The 21,529-nt window shown below is 33.2% G+C and overlaps 1 protein-coding gene across 1 annotated transcript in view; it reads left to right on the top strand.

The window, feature by feature from the left end:
* The window catches only part of CWF19L2 (CWF19 like cell cycle control factor 2), a 146,564-nt gene that overhangs the window by 105,292 nt on the left and 19,743 nt on the right, over positions 1–21,529 (top strand). Inside the window, exons 13-16 of the mRNA XM_057748615.1 lie at positions 751–963; positions 12,348–12,464; positions 17,401–17,556; positions 19,505–19,585. Coding sequence (XP_057604598.1) covers positions 751–963; positions 12,348–12,464; positions 17,401–17,556; positions 19,505–19,585 — 567 coding nt within the window. The remainder of the gene's footprint in view (positions 1–750; positions 964–12,347; positions 12,465–17,400; positions 17,557–19,504; positions 19,586–21,529) is intronic.

Genomic DNA, 21,529 nt, shown 5'->3' on the forward strand with positions numbered 1-21,529 from the left:
CCAGCACAACATTGCAAACCAACCACATTTCAATAAGATAAACTTTTAACAGAAGTTTTTAGCATTATCACGACACCATTATCACACACCCCCAAATTAACAGTATTTCTTGATACTGTCAGTGGTTTTAGCCAAAGACCACCAGGGGCACACAGAGTTAAACAAGTTGGGTTTATTACTTATTGCAGCAAGGCAGAATGCACACCATGTTGAACTGCAGGATATCTCACTAAGAGGATGTTAGAAAAGTGTTTTTAAAGAATTTGGTTTTGTACACATGAAACATATAATTTTATAAATCGTTACTTCAATAAAAATAAAAAAGAAAATTATTTTTAAAAGAGAAAGGAGAGCATTGCTCTCCATATATATATTAGCAAATTGGCTGGTAAGTTTAATATTAGAGTGTATGCTAATTTTAAAGTGAAGGTTGTTCTTAACCTCTCTGTGGTTCAATTTCCTCACTATTAAATAGAAATCATAATGGATTCCTCCTCATAGGGGTATAAAACAATCATATTGCATGGAATGCACATAGTGAATACTCAGTAAACTTTAGCTATGATGATGATGATGATGATAAATTGATCCCTGCAGGTCAAGCTTAAATGTTAATCATATTTTCTTTTTCTTTTTTCTTTTAATATGAGTTTTATCACATGATTTACAGATATGACTTCAGTATGCCACAGTACAATAAATTGAATTAACTACTACCTTCTCACCACTACTATTATTTTGGTTTTTCAGTTTATGGGAAAAACAGATGGAGACTATTACACTCTGGATGACATGTTTGTCTCCAAAGCAGCTGAGAGAGAAAGTTTTGGTGAAGAGGAAAAGAATCAGAGGAACAAAGCTATTGCTGAACACCGGAGTCTTGCTGCACAAATGGAAAAATGTCTGTATTGTTTTGATAGCTCTCAATTTCCCAAGCACCTTATTGTTGCAATAGGTGTTAAGGTAAGAAATATGTTTATTGCCGCAAGGAAACGATTTACTGGTATATGTAAATTTTCCTCTTCATACTTCTAAGATTCTAAGAAATCTGTCTTGTCTCATTCTGTGTTTCATATATTTTCTTTTCTAAGTTCCCATGATTCTTAGAATCTTCTTTAGAGAGAGTATAAATATTTAAATGATATGAAGTGCACATTTTGTGTAATTCTGCTCTATAGAAAGGCAGCATTGAGTAGTGCTTCAGGCCCTAGACTTTGGAACCAGACCACCTGGATTCAAATTCTTACTCTGCCATTTACCATCTGTGTGATCTTATTTTCATGATTGGCTCTTGATCCTCAGTATTAAAATCACTTCAGACCTACTTAGTCTAAAGTAGCTTCTGCTTCTTCCCTTACTTTCTCATAGAACCTTTTGTTTTTTTTGTAGAATATCTCATAATTTGAAGAAGTTTATTGTACACTTGTTGCTTAGTATCCACGGGGGATTGGTTCCAGCAGTCCCTGTATACCAAAATCCGCAGAAGCTCAAGTCCCATAGTCAGCCCTCTATATCTGGGGTTCCACATGTGTGGATTCAGCCAACCACGGATCATATAGTGCTGTAGTATGTATTGAAAAAATCCATATATAATGGGACCCATGCAGTTCAAACCCATGTTGTTCAAGTGTCAACTGTATTTTGTTTTACTTGTTGAGTGTCTCCCCCAGTAGTCTGTTAGTTCTGTTACTCATCATTGTATACCACACATGTATCCCATTATATACCAAGCATGTATGTTTATAGTTACTTCTTTCAATAAATGTTAGTAATCACTCATTTAATAGTCACTAATAATAGTCACTTATTTCAGCATTTGGTAATGTAATTCTTATATTAAGTAAATAATTATTGTGTACCTGATGTATGCCAAAACCTAATTAGTCACTGGAGAAAAGCAGAAAATCAGATATACTTATGGAGCTTGTATTCTAGTGATATAGAGCAGAAATAAAAAATGTAATAATGAGTGCCCTGATTTAAGAAAATGTTGTTATGAAGCAAATATAGAGAGGAAATGTGATAAAATATTGGGAAACTATTTTTTGAGAAGGTGGTCTAGAACACCAAGTCCCCAGCCTTTTTGGCACCAGGGATCAGTTTCATGGAAGACAGTTTTTCCACAGATGGTGTGGGGGGGTGGGGGGGGTGGTAGGAGATGGTTTAGGTAGTAATGTGAGCGATGGGGAGCATTAGGGAGCGGCAGATGAAGCTTTGCTTGCTTGCCCACTGCTCACCTCCTTCTGTGCTGCCCCGGAGTAGGGGGGTGGGGGGACCTGGGGACCCCTGGTCTAGAAGGCTTCTCTGAGAAGGTATTTTAGTAAAGGTATGAAAGATGAGAGGAAACAAGCAACATGAAGATATGAATGAATAATGTTTCAGAAAGAGGTATCAGTGAGTGAAAAGCCTTGAAGAGGAAATGAGGTAGGCATTTATGGAACAAAAAAAGACCAGTGTAGCTGGAGTGGAGTGAGTGAGAAAAAGTGGTAGGAGAGTAAGTTTAATGAAGGAATGCTAGTTTTCAGGAACTAATAGTTGGGGAATATACATATACATATTAATTTATTTGTTGTACACACACACACACACACACACACACACACACACACCCCCCTTTGTAGCCAAAGAACTGGCATTTCCAATTCTAGTCTTTAATATCTTTAGGTCATTAAGACAGTCAATTTATGAGTTTGGATTTTGGTTTCTTTATTTCCTTACCCTTCTTTTTCTTTCTTTTCGTCTAGACTTTATCGAAAAATAAAAGTAAAAAATTCCATTCAAAATTTAGTCAGTCAAAAACCCCACCTTAACTAGTTACTTTTATTAATTTTTCCATGTTCTTTTCCAGACTGTTACATAAACATTTACATTTTCATAATTATGACGTTATGCATAAACATTTCATTTCCTTTTAGTCGAGTCCCTGCCTTTAAAAAATGTAAGAATAAATTAAACACAAAGTAACACAAAGTTTTCAATAATTCTTTACAAGAAGTTCAGGTTTTTTTCAATGACTTCATTTTCCCTAATGCACTGAAGACAGGCTAGGTACAGGGAAGCACAGAGGTGTGAAGGGTACAAACCTTTTGTTAGCCTCCTGCTTTATAGGCTCTGTCCCAAAGTATATTTCTCAATTAACTAGTGAAAGGAAACTGTTGGCTAGCAAAGAGACATTTTCTATTTCTTCAATTCATATATTATTTCATACATTCCTTTTCCTATTCTTCTCAGTTTTCCTCTTCTGCTGTGAGGTAATCCACATTTTCCAACTAGATATTTTTAAAGGTATTAAGTCTTCATTTTGTCTTTAACTTGCTGAGCATCAGCTGATCTGTTTCTTCCCTCTGGGACTATTCGTTTCATTCTGGTTTCATATTAACACCATTTGAATCTCTTTTCTCTATCTGTGCTTTATTATGCTATCTTAGCTGTAAAAACTACTATCTAGCTTCAGCCTTTCATCTGTGAATATTTTAATATAGAAATGTTTGAAATATTGATTAGAAGGAATTTCATCTATTTCCTACAATATCTGACTGCTTATCCCATCTGTTTTAGCTAATAGGTTATTTTAGTAATCTGAGTAAACAATAAGAAATTATTCCTTTTAGTTATTACCTAGTTAATTATATATGATTATGAGTTTCTAAGGAATTACTTTGCGTTAGGTAGTAATAATTAACAGTATTCTAAAGCAATTCAATAATTCTCACTCAGCTTGAATTTCTGATATTTAAAGTTAATGTCTTAAATCCAGATGTATTAATGAATCTATGAGTACTCATTGGAGTCAGACAGTTACAAAAATTTCTGATCATAAATTGTCCCTACCTTCTCCCTCTTTTTTAAAAACGAAAGTTATCTATCCCCTTCTTGTCTTAATACTATCCTTTACATAAAAAAAATACTTTGATTTTTTGAACAGCTTTAGATTTATAGAAAAATTGTAAGGCAGTACAGAGTTCCGTATACCCTGCGCCCAGTTTCCTCTATTATTTCTATCTTAACATTAGTATAGTAAAATTCTTACATCTAATGAATCAGTACTGTTTTTTGTTTGTTTTATTTAATTGATGTTGATGTGCAATACTATGTTAGTTTCAGGTGTACTGCATATTGACTTACTTGCATACATTATGAAATGATCACCATGAAAAGTCTAGTAAAAATCAGTCCCCAAAGTTATTACAACATTATTGACCATATTCCTTATGCTGTATATTATACCCCCATGACTTGTTTATTTTATAACTGGAGTTTTATACCTCTTTACCCCCTTCACCTAAACCTATTTCACACCTCCATCCCCAAACTCTCCCCTCTGCCAGCCACCCATTTGTACTCTGTATCTGTGAGTCTGTTTTTGTTTCATTATGTTTGTTCATTTGTGTTTTTTTATTTCACATATATGTGAGGTGATATGGTATTTATCTTTCTCTGTCTGATTTCACTTAGCATAATACACTCCACATCAGTCCATAGTGTTGCAAATGCCAGGATTTTGTTTTCATTATTGCTGAGTTATATTTCATTGTATATATGGTACATATATATGTATACACACACCTATATATACTCACATATACATATACCATATCTTCTTTATCCATTCAACTATTGAAGGACACGTAGGTTTCTTCTATATCTTGGCTGTTGCAAATAATGCTGCAGTGAACATATAGCTTGCTATACATATATCTTTTTGAATTAGTGTTTTGTTTTTTTCAGGTAAATACCCAGAAGTGAAATTGCTAGATCATATGACAGTTCTATTTTTAATTTTTTGAGGAAGCTTTACACTGTGTTCCATAGTGCCTGCACCAATTTACATTCCCACCAGCAATGTAGCAGGGTTCCTTTTTGTCCACATCCTCACCAACACTTGTTACTTGTTTTTTTGATGATAGCCATTCTGACAGGTATGAGGTGGCATCTCATTGTGATTTTGATTTGCACTTCCCTCATTATTAGTGAGATTTAGCATCTTTTCATATGTCTGTTGGCCATCTGTGTATCATCTTTGGAAAAGTTTCTATTTGGTCCTCTGCCCATTTTTTAATAAATTGTTTGTTTTTTTAATCTTGAGTTGTATGACTTCTTTTGTATATTTTTGGATATTAACCCCTTATCTATCATTTGCAAATATTTTCTCTCATTCAGTAGGCTGCCTTTTCATTTTGTTGATGATTTCTTTCACTATGGAAAAGCTTTTTAGTTTGACATAATCCCATTTCTTTATTTTTGCTTCTGTTTCCCTTACCTGAGAAGTCATATCCAAAAGAATATTGCTAGGATCGATGTCAAACCGTATACTACCTGTGTTTTCTCTAGAAGTTTTATGGTTTCAAGTCTTACATTTAAATCTTTAATCTGTTTTGAGTTTATTTTGTTTATATGGTATGAGAAAGTAGTCTAGATTGTTTTTTTTTTTTTAAGGTCTCCAAAATGTATTTTATTTTATTTTTTTTTTAATTTATTTATTTTATTTATTTTTTTTATTTTTTTATAGATTGATTCTTTTGCATGTACCTGTCCAGTTTTCCCAGCACCATTTATTGAAGAGACTTTTCCCCTTTGTATATTCTTGCCTCTTTTGTTGTAGATTAATTGACCATGTAAGCATGGGTTTATTTCTGGGTTCTCTATTTGGTACCTCCAGCTTTGTTCTTCTTTCTCCAGATTGTCTTGGCTGTTTGGGGTCTTTTGTATTTTTACACAAATTTTAGATTTATTTATTGTAGTTCTATGAAATATGCCATTAGTATTTTGTTAAGGATTGCATTGAATCTCCAGGTTACCTTGGGTAGTATGGTCATTTTTAACAATATTACTAATTCCAGTCTGTGAATACAGAATTTCTTCCCATTTATTTTTGTCATCTTCATTTTCTTTCATCAGTGTCTTATAGTTTTTAGAGTACAACTTGTTTACCTCCTTGGTAAGATTTATTTATAGGTATTTTGTTCTTTTTAATGCAACTGTTAGATGAGACTGTTTTCTTAATTTTTCTTTCTGATAGTTTGTTATTGGTATATAAAAATGCCACAGATTTCTGTGCATTAATTTTACATCCTGAAACTTTACTGAATTCATTTATTAATTCTAATAGTATTTTGGTAGCATCTTGAGGATTTTCTAAATGTAGTATCAATGTCATCTGCAAAGAGTGAGTTTTACTTCTTTCTTTCCAGTTTAGATTCCTTTTATTTCTTTTACTTGTCTCATTGCTGTGGCTAAATACAAGTGGCAAGAGTGGGCTTCCTTTTCTTTGTATTTTATTTATTTGTTATTTTTTATTGAAATATACTTAATTTACAATGTTATGTTAGTTTCAGGTTTATAACATAGTGATTCAATATTTATATAGATTATACTCCATTTAAAGTTATTACAAAATAATAGGTGTATGTCCCTATTCTGTACGTTATAGTCTTGTTGCTTATTTATTTTATACATAGACGCTTGTATATTTTAAACCCCTACTGCTATTTTGCCCCTCCCCCACCCTTTTCTGCTGGTAACCACTAGTTTGTTCTCTGTATCTGTTTTATTTAATTCATTTGTTTATTTTTTTAGATTCCACATAAGTGATAACATACAGTATTTGTCTTTCTTTGTCTGACTTAGTTCACTAAGCATTATACCTCCTAGGTCCATCTATGTTTTACATTTGGCAGAATTCATTCTTTTATTATGGCTGAGTAATATTCCATTGTGTATATCTGTGTGTGGGGGGTGGGTGTATTTATATATTATATCTTCTTTATCTAGTCATCTATGGTGGACACTTAGGCTGCTTCCATATCTTAGCTATTGTAAATAGTACTGCTGTGAACATTGGGGTGATGTGTCTTTTCAATTATTGTTTTTATTTTCTTTGGTTATATACCTGGGAGTGGAATTGCTGAATCATATGATAGTTCTATATTTAGTTTTTTGAGGAACCTCCATACTGTTTTCCATAGTGACTTCCAGTTTACATTCACAACAACAGTGTACAGGGTTTTCTTTTCTCCACATCCTTGCCAGCATTTGTTATTTGTAGACTTTTTGATGATAGCCATTCTCACAGATGTGAGGTGATATCTTTATGGCTTTGATTTGCATTTGTCTGATGATTAGAAATAATGAGCAACTTTTCATGTGCCTGTTGGCCATCTGTATATCTTCCTTGGAAAAATGTCTATTCTGATTTTCTGTCCATTTTTCAGTTGGGTTTTGTGTTTTTTGATACTGAATTTTATGAGCTGTTTATATATTTTGGATATTAACCCCTTATTAGTCATATCATTTGCAAATATTTTCTCCCATTCAGTAGGTTGTCTTTTCATTTTGTGGATGGTGTCTTTTGCTGTGCAGAAGCTTTTAAGTTTAATTAGGTCCCATGTATTTATTTTTGCTTTTGTTTCTTTTGCCTTAGGAGACTGATCCAAAAACGTACCATTTTGTTTTTTGTCACAGTGTGTTCTGTCTGTAGTGTTCTTCTAGTAATTTTATGGATTTAGGTCTTAACATTTTGTCTTTAATCCATTATGAGTTAATTTTTGTATATGGTGCAAGAAAATGTTCTAATTTCATTCTTTTATGTGTAGCTGTTCACTTTCCCCAGCACCCCTTATTGAGGAGACTGTCCTTTCTCCATTCTTGTCTCCTTTGTCATAGATTAATTGACCATAGGTTCATGGGTTTATTTCTGGACTTTCTATTCTGCTTCATTGATCTTTGTGTTGTTTTGTGCCAGTATCATACTGTTGTGATTTTACTGTAGCTTTGTAGGATCAACTGAACTTAGGGAGCGTGATACCTACAGTTTTGTTCTTTTTTCTCAAGATTGCTTTAGCTATTCAGGGTCTTTTATTCTGTGAAAAATATCATGGTTATTTAATACAGATTGCATTAAACTTGTAGATTGCTTTGAGTAATATGGACATTAAAACATGTTATTTCTTCCAATCCATGAACACAGCCTATCTCTCCATTTCTTTGTATCATCAGTTCCCTTCATTAGTGTCTTATAGTTTTCAGGGTATAGGTCTTTCACATGACTAGTTAAGTTTATTTCTAGGTATTTTCTTCTTTTTGATGCAGTTTTATATGGGATTGTTTTCTTGCTTTCTTTTTCTGATAATTTATTATTAGTGTATAGAAAAACAATAGATTTCTGTATATTAATCTTTTATCCTGCAACTTTACTGAAGTCATTTATTTGTTATAATAGTTTGTTGTAGCATCTTTAGGGTTTGCTATGTATAGTATCATGTCATCTGCAAACGCTGACAATTTTACTTCTTCCTTTCTAATTTGCATTCTTTTTTTTTTTCCTTTTTCTTCTCTGATTGTTGTGGCTAAACACAGATGGTGGGAGTGGGCATTGTTTTTATTCCTGATCTTAGAGGAAGTGCTTTCAGCTTTTCACTGTTGGGTATAATGTTGACAGTGAATTTGTCATGTATGGCTGTATTATATTGGTGTATGTTCTCTGTACACCCATTTTGTTGAGCTTTTGTTATAAATCAGTTTTGAATTTTGTCTAAAGATTTTCCTGCATTTATGGAGATGATCATATGATTTTTATTCTTCACTTTGTTAATGTGGTGTATCATGTTGCATGGAATACCTTTTTTCATTTCTTCACTTTTGGCGTACATATGTTTAGATCTGAAGTGAATCTCTTGTAAGCAGCATATATATCATTCTTGTTTTTTTACTGGATTAGTTGCTCTATGTCTTTATTGTTATTTTGTTAATTGTTTTGGGGTTGTTTTTGTAGTTCTTTTTTGCCCCTTCTTCTTTTGCTCTCTTTCCTTGTGATTTGATGACTATCTTTAGTGTTACATTTGGATTTCTTTTTCTTTTGTGTGTGTGTGTCTATTACAGGGTTTTGATTTTTTTGTTACCATGATGTTCATATGTAACAGCATATATATTTACATATATATGTATATATAAAATCATTATTTGAAATTGATGATCCATTAAGTTTATACTCATTCTAACCATACTGCATTTTACTGCCTTCCCCCCATGTTTAAGGTTTTTTTCATATTTTACATCTTTCCGTTTTGTGTATCCCTTAACTACTTATTGTGGATATGGATAATTTTATGACTTTTGTCTCTTAACCTTCCTACTAGTTTGTAAGTGGTTGATCTACTACCTTTAATGTATGTTTGCCTTTCCCAGTGAGATTTTTCCTTTCATAATTTTCTTACTTCTAGTTAATGTCCTTTTCTTTTCTACTTAGAGAAGTCCTTTTATCATTTCTTATAAAGCTAGTTCAGTAGTGCTGAACGCTTAGCTTTTGTATGTCCGTAAAACACTGTTTGTTTGTTTCTATTGATTTTTTTTAGCTCTTTATCAGTATATAATTGCCTTACACTGTTGTGCCAGTTTTTGCTGTACAACAGAGTGAATCAGCTGCATCCATACATATATCCCCATATCCCTTCCCTCCTGCATCCATACATATATCCCCATATCCCTTCCCTCCCACAACTCCTTCCCACCCTCCCCATCCCAGCCCTCTAAGTCATCACCCATCATGGAGTTGATCTCCCTGTGTTTTGCAGCAGCTTCCCTAAAACACTAAATCTCCTTCAAACCTGAATGATAACATTACCAAGTAGAGTATTGTTGGTTGTAGGTTTTTTCTTTTCATCACTTTAAAGATATCACACCATTCCCTTCTGGCCTGCAGTTTCTGCTGAAAAGTCAGCTGATAGCCTTATGGGAATTACCTTATATGTAAGTAGCTGCTTTTCTGTTGTTGCTTTTAAGATTCTCTGTTCATCTTTAATTTTTGCCATTTTAATTATAATATGTCTTAGTGCAGACACATTGGGTTCATCTTGTTTGGGAGTCTCTATGCTTCCTGTACCTGGATATCAGTTTCCTTCTTAAGGTTAGTGAAGTTTTCAGCCTTAATTTCATTGAATACAGTTTCTACCCTTTTTTCTGTCTCTACTCCTTCTGGGAGCCCTGTAATGTGAATATTAGTATGTTTGATGTTGTCTCAGAGGTCTTTCTCAAACTGTCCTCATTTTTATAGTCCTGTTGTTGTTGTTGTTGTTGCGCTCGAGTGATTTCCACTACTCTGTCTTCCAGATCTCTGATCAGTTCTTCTGTATCGTGTAATCTACTGTCAATTCCTTCTAGTATATATTTTTCTTTTAGTTCTTGTATTCTTTAGTTCTCTTTGGTTCTTCTTTATATTTTCTAATCTTCTTTGAAATTGTCACTGTGTTCCTTCCTTCTCCCCCTAAGTTCACTTACCACATTTATGATCATTATCTTGGATCTCTTTACTGTGTCAGTTGCTTATCTTTGTTTAGTTGTTTTTTGTTTTTTGTTTTTTTTCCTGAGGTTATGTGTTGTTCCTTCAATTGGAACATTTCCTTCATCTCCTCATTTTACCCAATTCTGTGTTCTTATTACTCTGTGTTAAGTAGGTCAGTTACTTCTCCCCATCTTCAGAAGTAGCCTTATATAAGAGACATCCTGTGGGGCCCAGCAGCATGCATTCCTTTGATTACCAGAGCCAAATTCCTAGGGGTGCCCCCTATATGGGCTGCATGTACCCTTCTGTTGTGGTGGGATCGACTTCTGTTCGGGAGCTGGTATGTGGGGCTGGCCCCCAGCTTGGTTGCCTGTGGTGCCTCTCAGCATGACTGCAGGTCTACTGGAGTGCAGAGTAGGCTTTCCTCATGGTTACCTGTGTCTCCCTGTGGGGTGTGGGGCTGCTGCTGTCTTGCTGGTGGTTGGGGTAGGCTTCTCAAGTGGTTCATTGCATGCCCAGCAGGGCTTAGGGCTGGTGCCAGCTTGCTGGAAGGAAGGCCTGGTCCTTGGCACTAATAAGCTAGAGGGAGGATTCTGAAATGGTGCTTGCTGGTGCTGGTGTTATTGAGGTAGAATGAGCTGCCAAAAGTGACTGCTGCCAGCTTTTCTGTCCCCAGAGGGACAGTTGCTTCCTGCCTGTTTTGGAGGCTCTCCGAGATCAGCAGGTGGGTCTGAACCAGGCTGCTTTCAAACTACTGCCTCTGTGCTGGGACTCAGAGCATGTGAGATTTTGCAGACAGACATTAAGAATGGAGTCTCTATTTCCTAATTGCCCTCGGGGTCTCTCCTGTATTCAAGCCTTGCAAACCTTCAAAGCTAGACATTCTGGGAACTCATCTTCATGGTGCAAGCCCCCTGCCTGGGAGCCCAGTGTGGGGTTTGGACTCCTTGCTCCTTGTGGAGGACTTCTGTGATTGTAAAATTCCTCTGGTTTATGGGTTGCTGACCTGGGGGTATAGATCCTGACTATAGTGCATCTCCACCCCTGTTACTTGTCTCTATTGTGGTTCCTTCCTTATGTCTTTAGTTGTGGAATATCTTTTCTGCTAGTCTTCAGGTTGTTCTTACAGATAGTTGCTCTGTAATTAGTTGTAATTTTGTTGTGCCTGTGAGAGGAGGTGAGTTCAGGGTCTTCCTACTCCACCATCTTGGCCATCTCTCCAATGCTTATTCCTGATATTGTTTTTAATTGTAAGTATTGTTGTGATTTAACTGTAAATTTAAGTAGATAGCCATATCCACATACACTCCTAGTTTTTCCTCTTATAGCAAAGTTTTAAAAATTTGCATTATTTTGTAAAGCAATAAATAAATAAAATTTATTAATTCATTAATTACTTCTCTTATATAAAATTTTTCTAGCTAAAGCCTGACAAAAAATTCTAAAAAATAGGATCAAGCCTCTGAAGAATATTTATGGTCCTTATGAACACCTTTTGGTTCCTACATCCATATTAATTGACCTTTTTTTTAAAAAAAAACAGTTGGTGTAAAATGGAAAAATAGTGCCAGCTTGTAGGTAATACATGTATGTAAACAAATAGAACTTAACCAGTGCTGTAAAGCCATACAGAGATTATTTCCCTTTTCTCAGCCAGTGAGAGAAGGAAGACCTGATTAATAGGCATCAGTTTAACTTCCATATTGTTACGAGCTCATGTATTTTTTTTCATTCTTGCAAAATTTTTGTTGTTTCAAGGGCTTTGAAGACATATAGCTTTCTCAGATGAAGGGTAAAGTGTCGTTCATTCTACGCTTTGGTAAACTTAATCTTTGAGGTATAGCAGTCAAAATTGAGACTTATGCAATAAATTTCTGGTTTATTGAAAGATATCTTCATGAGTTTTGAAATTTTAAATAGTGAATGTCTTTAAAATATTAAACTATAATACGTTACTTATGAACAGGTATATTTTATTAAATGATAGCCATGTTAACCTACAAGGAGCTCATCTTTCAGAACTGAGAATAAATAGCAATAACATTTCATCTTTGCATCTTTTTTCCTATAGGTTTATTTATGTTTACCCAACTTACGATCTCTTACTGAAGGGCACTGCTTGATAGTCCCTTTGCAGCACCATAGAGCAGCTACCTTATTGGATGAAGACATCTGGGAGGAAATTCAGGTCAGCATGATAATAATCATGGCCATTGTCATGATCAAGAGCAGTTTTTACACACTATTGTGATAAATTCTAACAAGTTTTATATTTTCATTCAGTGATTTTACTTTCTGAATTTAAACATTTATATGTTTCCATAGTTGTGTATATCTGTGGGTCGTGATGTTCTCACCAGTCACTACCTTTCTACTTTATTGAAGCCTTTAAACAAATTTTTTTTATTGAGGTATAATTGTCATATAATATATTAGTTTCAGATATACAACTGAAAGCTTTTGTCTACTAAATAAACTATGACCAAGTAATAATTGTTTTTACTTTAAAAAAAAAATCAGTGTAAGATTTCTAATATTTGCTTTTGTGGAACATGAAGTAATCATTCTTACCACAGTAAGCTAATAAATTACAGGCAAAAGGAAAGATGTTTTCAGATAATAAAAAATAACTTTTGGAAGGTAGTGGTTTATATTCAGCAGTTTTCATATTTTCCTATAATGGCATTGACCTTTTCTGCTGCTATGATTTTGTCGTGATTTTGTTACCAGCTTTTAATTTCCACACTTCTCCCTTATAGCCTGGCTCACTTTTGGATTCAGGGGTTTTGTGTGTGTGCGTGTGTGTCTGATTCTTCAAGAAATTGAAAGGCACAACATGGTGAAATTGCTGCTGAATTAATTCAAAACCTTATAATGACTAAAAAAGAAAGAAAGAAAGCTCCTGTTTTTCTAATGACTGACAAATGAATAGGGGTTATAGGAAGCCCTAGTTAGAAAACATGAAAATTTTAAGACTTCTAAAGAGACTAATACTAGTCTTTGCATCATGCTGATAAAGATACCAAGAGAGGAGAGATTTTGACTGCATTTTATGAAATTCATTCTCTTACTCTCTGAAATGTTTATTTTATGCTGTGAAAGTTAAGGGGCAGACTGTTTTTAATAGATCTATGGCCCAGCAAGGGTAAGAGTGTGGATAAGTATATTTCATGTGAAAAAAAATTTTTTTTCGAATAGTAGATGCCAGTGCAGTAAATAATTTAAAGTGGAAACTGTTGCAGATTTGGTTTTCAAAATTATTTGGGAACTTTTCTGGAATGCTTTTTTAAAATGTATACATGTAAAACTGACTTAACTTAGGGCAAAAATACAGTGCCAAAAAGATTTTAAGTAATACAGAAATTTAGTGTTTTGTTTCTGTAAGAAATTAAGCTACTTGATGAAAAACACTGAGTTGGATAAAGAAGAAATTTATTCAGTTCAACAGATACTGAGTGCATGAGTGAAAGATAATCCAGGTGTTGTGAGAAATGCAGAGATAAAATTACTCATTAATTCTGCCTGAAGGTATGGTATATACTAGTACAGGTTACATTATGGTTCAGCAGAATTTGTAAGCCAGATGTGTTATAGAAAATTAAGTGAGGGAGGAAAAGCCAAATTGTTTTATGCAAATAATGGCATCATAGATCTTTTTTGTGATAAAAGGAAAAGTTGCTAGAAGATGTAAATTACTCTGAGATAGTGAATGAAGAAAATATCTGAATTTTAGTTTACTTAAAGAAATGTAGTTTTTTCGATTTTTGTTCAAATTAATTATGCTCTCGTTAATACCCTTATGGTTGTTCACCTCTTTTAGAGAATATATTTTAAAAATGACTTAGCAAAAAATTATGTTTGCAAATGCAGGGGCCATGTCCTTCAAGTGATTTTTATCACCATCTTCCAGTAACACTTAAATTTAATTTTAGACCTTGTATTTAATAGAAGATGCACAGATATTCAGCAGAGCATGTGGGAATAATCACAGATTTCTAATGAATAAGATCTGAAGTTTTAGTTTTATTAAATATATAGTGAAACTTGGTCCCCTTTAAGTTTATTCCTATCAGTTTGACAAATGTGCTTGAACATATATTATAGTTAGACACCGTAGGTTCATTTTTTTTAATATCTCAAATTAGCGGTATGGTGGTGGGGTCATTGATGCTTATCTACAGTGGGCTTCACTGTGGGGCCATTTCAGTTGAAAACTTCCAGTTTTAGTGCCTTTAGGTCTTTTTCTTGAGGCCAGTCAGACTCTCTAGAAAAGACTCTTTGAGTCTTTTGGCCTAGAGCATCTAGGTCTGCTTTCCAGTATTCTGGGAGCTGAGTTGGAGAAGAAGGCTGGTGTGGCAGAATGTCAAACATTTAAGAACACTAAGTAACATTTTTTATGATGCCCTTGTTTTCAGACTGTATACCCTCAACTGTGTCTTGTTTTTCTAACCCAGCAACCTTATTGTTTGCCTTCTCTAAAAGATAATCCTGTAGTGTTCTGCTGGTGTGGAGGAGGGGATCTGGTGTGTTAGTTATTATTTTTTCAAAAGACTTTAATCTGTGCCATCTGTTTTTCACTCTATCTTCACTTCTAGTTCCATAATTCCTTGGTGTTGCCAATTCCTGAGCCTTTTGAGGATTCTGCAGTACAGCATGGCTTTCTTCTTTACCATCCCTGCTAAACCCCCTCCTTCTACACCACCCAACTGTGAACCAGCTTTCTAGTGTTTAAGTCAGATATTATGGGGTGATCTGATTTTCAGCATATTTTCCCTCATTTTCTGTGTTCTGACAGCTTTGTGCTGTTTTGAAAATCATTTTAATGTCATTTTTGAGGGGTCACTTCATAAATGGTATAGAATTAAATGTGTATGTTCTGTACTGTTGCATAACATTTATCTTTGGATAATCTTTAGACATGTTCTATTTAAAAAATTTGAATAAATTATAGTGTTAATATTATATCATTAGCCCTAAATAGCTTTGATATTTTTAATAAAAATACTTCAATATTTATTTTAAATTCCCTTACTCATGTTTATCTGATTTTTTTTGTAACGTGATTTGTAATGTGTAGGAATTGTAGCATTCTGTGGTATAGTTTACTTAAATATTTGTACGGAATATAAGTCCAGATGTGTTAACTAAATGAGAAATAGCAATTAGATGAGTAATCATAGTTTAGAAATATAGAAAATAATGATTACTCGAAGGATGATATGTTTTCTACTAGGAATATGGGAATTTTTTTACATTTATAAAACAATTTTACTTTATTCATAAAACAGGTTCATTTACACTACATACTAGTTTCATCCCCTAGGCATGCACAACTATTTAAACTGCTTTAGTAGTTTAAACAAAACAGGTGAGAGGATACAGCCAATGGAAGAAGAGAGCTCTCCTGGTGATGACTGCAGTGTTTGGCTTTCTACCTTGATTGAAGAAAGTTTATTCTGGGGATCTGTTAAATCCACACCTTTAGTTGCCTCGTCAGGTGCTTTGGGATCAAATGTATGGTTTCACTGGCTTTTGTTTAATGAGTAAGATTTTTGATAAGTAACTGTAATGGCAATCATCAGGTAATATGCTATATAATACAACTTATGTGATTAAGTCCAGCCCTGGTACTGAGCAGTTCTCGACAATTAAAGGCAATAATTTCATTATGTCACCAAGTAACGTGAAACCTTTATACCTCTATGAAGCATAAAATAGTTTTGGTATTTTATGATAGTGAGCTAAAACATTTTCTTCATTGTTTAGTTTTCATATAAGTTTTAAAGAATGCGTATTATTTAACTGTGTATATAGTGTATTTGTTATATTGAACTTGGGGAAGTCCTACTTTAATGGAGTTGATAACCTCAAATTATACCATTAAACTCATATTTTTAAATTAAAGTCTTTTATGTATATATATAAAGGAGAAGAAGTACTTAAAAGTGTGTATGTGTTCTCCTTCAGGCTATAAGTATTATGTTTATTTATATATTTTATAATATTGAACTATTCTTGCATAACTACTAATTTAGTACTTTTTTTTTTTTATTTATTTTTTTATTTTTTTGGGGGGTACACCAGGTTCAATCAACTGCTTTCACACACACATCCCCGCATTCCGCCCCCTCCCCGTAATTTAGTACTTTTGAGTTTTCATTTATAATCCATGACATCTTAAGTCTGTCTTCTTTGCTATTGTCCAGATAGACTCTAGAACAGTCATCCAACAGTTAAACCGGGAAAGACTTACGAAAATATACTCTAAAGAGACTGCTGAATTTATATATAGATGTGGTTAGAAATGTAGAATGAATCCCCTATCTTTTGCTTACTAGGTACCTTTTTAGTTCACCTCAAATTATAATTATCTGATTTTTTTTTTCCTACTTGCTCTTATTTTATAAAATGAGTGGAAAATAGAATAGTGATGAGTGATCAATAATAAGTGATCAAGGAGACCTGGTCAGAACCCAGAACTCCCATCCACTACCCAGCATTAATTTGTAGTCTTTCCGCTTTTTGGGTGTCAACAGAGGCTTGAATGGAAAACCTGAACTTCTGTCTCCATGTGGCAGTAACAAGGGAGAGTCTCAACAACAACCTGGTTGAATCTCTAGGAAATTATGCTGAGCGAAAATTTGCAAGTGAAGGATCAGCAGGCATGTGAAGGGAACTAGCAAATGAAGTTACTTTGAGGATAGAAAAACAATTGGAAGTGAATTCTGCTTGTTTGTTACTGTATTTAAGGATGCCTACTGGCTCAGAGTACCTTTTTTTCGTTTATGGATGTTTTCCTATGATTTTACCGTCAATTCTGTATATTTTACCACCTAAACTTAATTTTATTTCTTCCTTTTCTTATTTTAGTTTATTGGAACTGTTCCCAATATATACATAATACTGAGTAGAGTGAGTTTCCGTTTAAAAAAAATGTTGCTTAACTATGCGAAATTATGTGGTAGATTTAGAAAGTAAAGTAACATATAAAGTAACATTATACAGTTCAAACATCATTTACTATTTGTTTTTTATTTTAAAAGAATTTATTATAGTTTTTATTGTTTTCATATTTTGAATCTCCTGTCAGTACTTTATTTACCTAGCCATTTTCCTCTCTTCAGATGTTTAGAAAATCATTGGTAAAGATGTTTGAAGATAAAGGATTGGACTGTATCTTTTTAGAAACAAATATGAACATGAAGAAACAGTATCATATGGTTTATGAATGCATTCCTCTCCCAAAGGAAGTGGGTGATATGGCTCCCATCTATTTTAAGGTATTTACAGATAATTTTACATGCATACTTATTTTTTTGCTGTATTATGCTTTTATGAATATGGTTATCTTTATTCTGATATTTTTTTCTCCTATATGCTTATCAAATTTTACATCATATAAAGAAATGAAGTAAAGCACAAAAAAATTCTGCTGTATAGATTTCTATAGAAAGAAATTTGGAATTTTGACCTTTAAAAAGCATGCTTATTTGTAAGTGTGACTATACTATCAAATGGTAATTTATAATTTCTATTTTCTCATTTCTCAAATGAAAAATCAAAGTTCTACCTTAAAGTACTTTCAAGTCTAATTATAGTCATACCTCTAGAAAACTCATCATTAAAACTCATCAGAGCCAAAGATAGTTACGTGCAAACAGTGCAAATTAGAATTGCTGAGACAAGTTATTGCTGCAAGTTTTAGTATTTAATACCTCATCATGCTATTTGTAAAAAGAAACTAAAATCAAACCTTGACATACATTTTTGAACATAGTAATAAATGATTAGAGTTCTTAAGCAATTGTGTCCTTATAATATTCAAGCACATTTAACTATATTTAGTTTGTTTTGATACTGACCTGAGTGCAGTATAATTTATAGACTCATATAAATTTGTAAATGAAGAACCTTATATGAAATAGTAACATGTACATTTAAAAAAGAAGATAATGTTTTGTGAGGTGGTTTAGAAACTTGCAGATGCAACATTTAGACAGTATAGAATGGTAAAGTTTAATGTGGACTGTAAATCCCAATAAAAAGGATTATTTTAAAAAAAGGATTATAAAACCTGTTAAAGTTGATGAGGTGGTGAAAATCCACTTTTCTTATAGAAATTTTTAAAAACAATCTCATTATTTGCTTTGAAAAGTCATGCTATTAAAGTATAGGAGAACAAGCCAGATAATTCCCAAAACCATGCCAGTCCTGTGTTAAACAAAATTGATTGAGAAAGAGATTATTAGGCTTTACTTCCGTTTTTTCTTTTTCTCTTGTACTTCCTCAGTAGAGTCCTAGGAGATTGTGACTATAGATATTGAAGTACGCAGGGCACAACATAGAGCAGCTACTGTTGCTCATGGTGGGTGACAGAAATGTTATCTCTTAGCAGAATGGTATGTCATTTTCCTATTCTGCACTAAATCTTTTACATGATCATTAAAGATGTATTTATTTGATTTGGCTTCAATTTTGTATTGAGTGTGCTACATTATACTGTCAATACAAGCAATCCATGTCTTTTGAATAGGAAGCAGCAAGTATACCTGGTGTATTTAAACTATGCTTATTTGAATGTTAATTTCACCTTTCAAATTTGCTTCATTAATAATGATGTATAAAAATGAGATTATTTTATACTTATTACCCTGGCTTTTCTTTCTATCACATATTTCTTTACCATAAATGCTAGTCATATTGATTAGCTTAGAAAGTCTTATGATTCCATTTCTATGTATTTTTTTCCCATGCATTTTTACTCATTTTTCCTATGGCCAGAAATAGTTCAAGTATTTGGTTGCCAGAAAGCACATAAATTACTGTTCTTATATTTGGAAGAAGAGCAATAAAACAAAATGAATTTATTTGAGTAGATGTCTGTGAATGGAGTAAGGAATTTGTGAACTTTGTATTCACAGATTATGTTCAATATTAAATTGCTTGGTCTTACTAAGGATTGTTTTTGTCATGTAAAGGTGAGATAAAGTTAGTACAAAGGTTAAGAATGAGTAAAATAGTATTATTTTAGCTAAAGATAGGACTTATATGAGATCAAGAAATTTCAGTTTTAAATAACAGAATTTAAAGGCTTAAGTTCATTCAAAAATAATAACGTAACATGTATATTATACCCTATAATTAATTCACTATATTACTTTATTTTTAAACTGTCTCTTTGTGTTTACTTGTATATTATTTTTTCATTAACAAATGGCTGTTTCTTAGAAAGCTATAATGGAAAGTGATGAAGAATGGTCTATGAATAAGAAATTGATTGATCTCTCTTCAAAAGATATCAGAAAGTCTGTAAGTATTACTTTTTTTAGTATAAGAAATAACCCTACTGTTTAGGATCTTTGTAATTTCCTTATCTTATTTGAGAGACCATTTGGCTGAGTGACCAAACGTGAAGTAAATATAATTCTACAAATAAAGAAGAAATTATTTTCATCCTACCTGGTCTGGCAAATCCTTATTTGTTTAATTGCTTATTTGAATGTTTATTCCTGATCTTCTGGCCCTCTGCCATTGTAGTCCCTATAATTGGTTATGACAGTCATGAGACTGCCATGAAAGCTCCTCTTATGGGATTCTCCGCCTCTGTGCGACAAATGAGAAGTGCCTTCTTGTTACTGAAATTATAATGAGAAATACATTTTCCTAAAGGCTCTGTTTTGAACTTGGAACTCTCTCTTTTTTTTTTTTTTAATTTATACAAAGGTTCACTGTTATGTTTCTTTAAAATAGTAGATGAGTTAGATTATAGGTGCATTATTCTTTTAGAGACTTTACTAACCGTGCTTCATAGTTGAATCGTAATTTGCAGATCAAATTTTAGATACAAGTTACACTTAAGTTGAGTACCTCTGTAATGATCTTCCTCTTTTCTAGAAATACACTTCAAATGGAATAGATGATATATAATAGAACTGTGGATTCCTTTTTCGATTCAAAGAGTATTATATGATTGTTTAATGAGTGCCTACTATTTACCAGGCACTGTTCTAAGTGCTTTTTATACATAGTAGAACAAAACAAAAAAATTGTTTTATTCAAATTAAAATTTTTATTATAGCTTTTTAAAGGTTTTATAAGTTTTTAAAATTTTGCCGACCCCTTTTTTAGCAGAACAGGGGTCAGCAAAATTTTATGTCACTAGCATATTTCTCTCCCATTTCTTCTTTTGGAAAGCCAGACTCCTGATACATATATGACTGATAGAATTCCCTATTATATTTATATATCCCAGACAAAAGATTGAAATTTCATTGCATTATTGGAGATAATTTTAATTCAAAAGTAAAACCATTGTCTATAGTCTTTTCTCTTTTTACAAATTAAAAAAAAATTAACACTATTTGTAAAGGTTACTTTCCATTTACAGTTATTACAAAATATTGGCTGTATTCCCAATGTTGTACAATATATCCTTGACTCTATCTTACACCCAATAGTTTGTACCTCCAACTCCCCCACCCTTATTGTCCCCTGCATTGGTACCAGTAACCACTAGTTTGTTCTCTATATGTGTGTCTGCTTCTTTTTTCTTTTATTCAGTAGTTTGTGGTATTATTTAGATTCCACTTGTAAGTGATATCATACAGTATTTGTCTTTCTCTGACTTATTTCACTTAGCATAATGCCCTCCAGTTCCATCCATGTTGCTGCAAATGGCAAATTTTTTTTTTATGCCTGAGTAGTATTCCGTTGTATATATGCATACCATTTCTTCTTTATCAGTTCATCTGTTGATGGACACTTTAGGTTGCTTCCATATCTTTGCTATTGTAAATAATGCTTCTGTGAACATTGGGGTGCATATATCTTTTCACATTACTGTTTTTGTTTTTTTCCAGTATGTATACCCAGGAGAAGAATTGCTGGGTCATATGGTAGTTCTATTTTTAGTTTTTTGAGAAACCTCCATAATGTTTTCCTCAGTGGCGACACCATTTTATATTCCCACAAACAGTGTAGGAGGGTTCCCTTTTCTTCACATCCTTGCCAACATTTGTCATTTGTTTTCTTTTTAACGATAGCCATTCTGAAGATGTGAGGTGATATCTCATTGTGGTTTGGGTTTTGATTTTCATTTCCCTGATGATTAGCAATGTTGAGCATCTTTTCACATGCCTGTTGGCCATCTTCATTTCCTCTTTGGAAAAATGTCTATTCCTTTCTTCTGTCCTTTTTTTAATCAGATTTTTTGTTTTTGTGATATTGAGTTATATGAGCTGTTTGTATATGTTG

This window comes from Hippopotamus amphibius, chromosome 9, assembly GCF_030028045.1.
Source record: "Hippopotamus amphibius kiboko isolate mHipAmp2 chromosome 9, mHipAmp2.hap2, whole genome shotgun sequence".
Lineage (NCBI taxonomy): Eukaryota > Metazoa > Chordata > Mammalia > Artiodactyla > Hippopotamidae > Hippopotamus > Hippopotamus amphibius.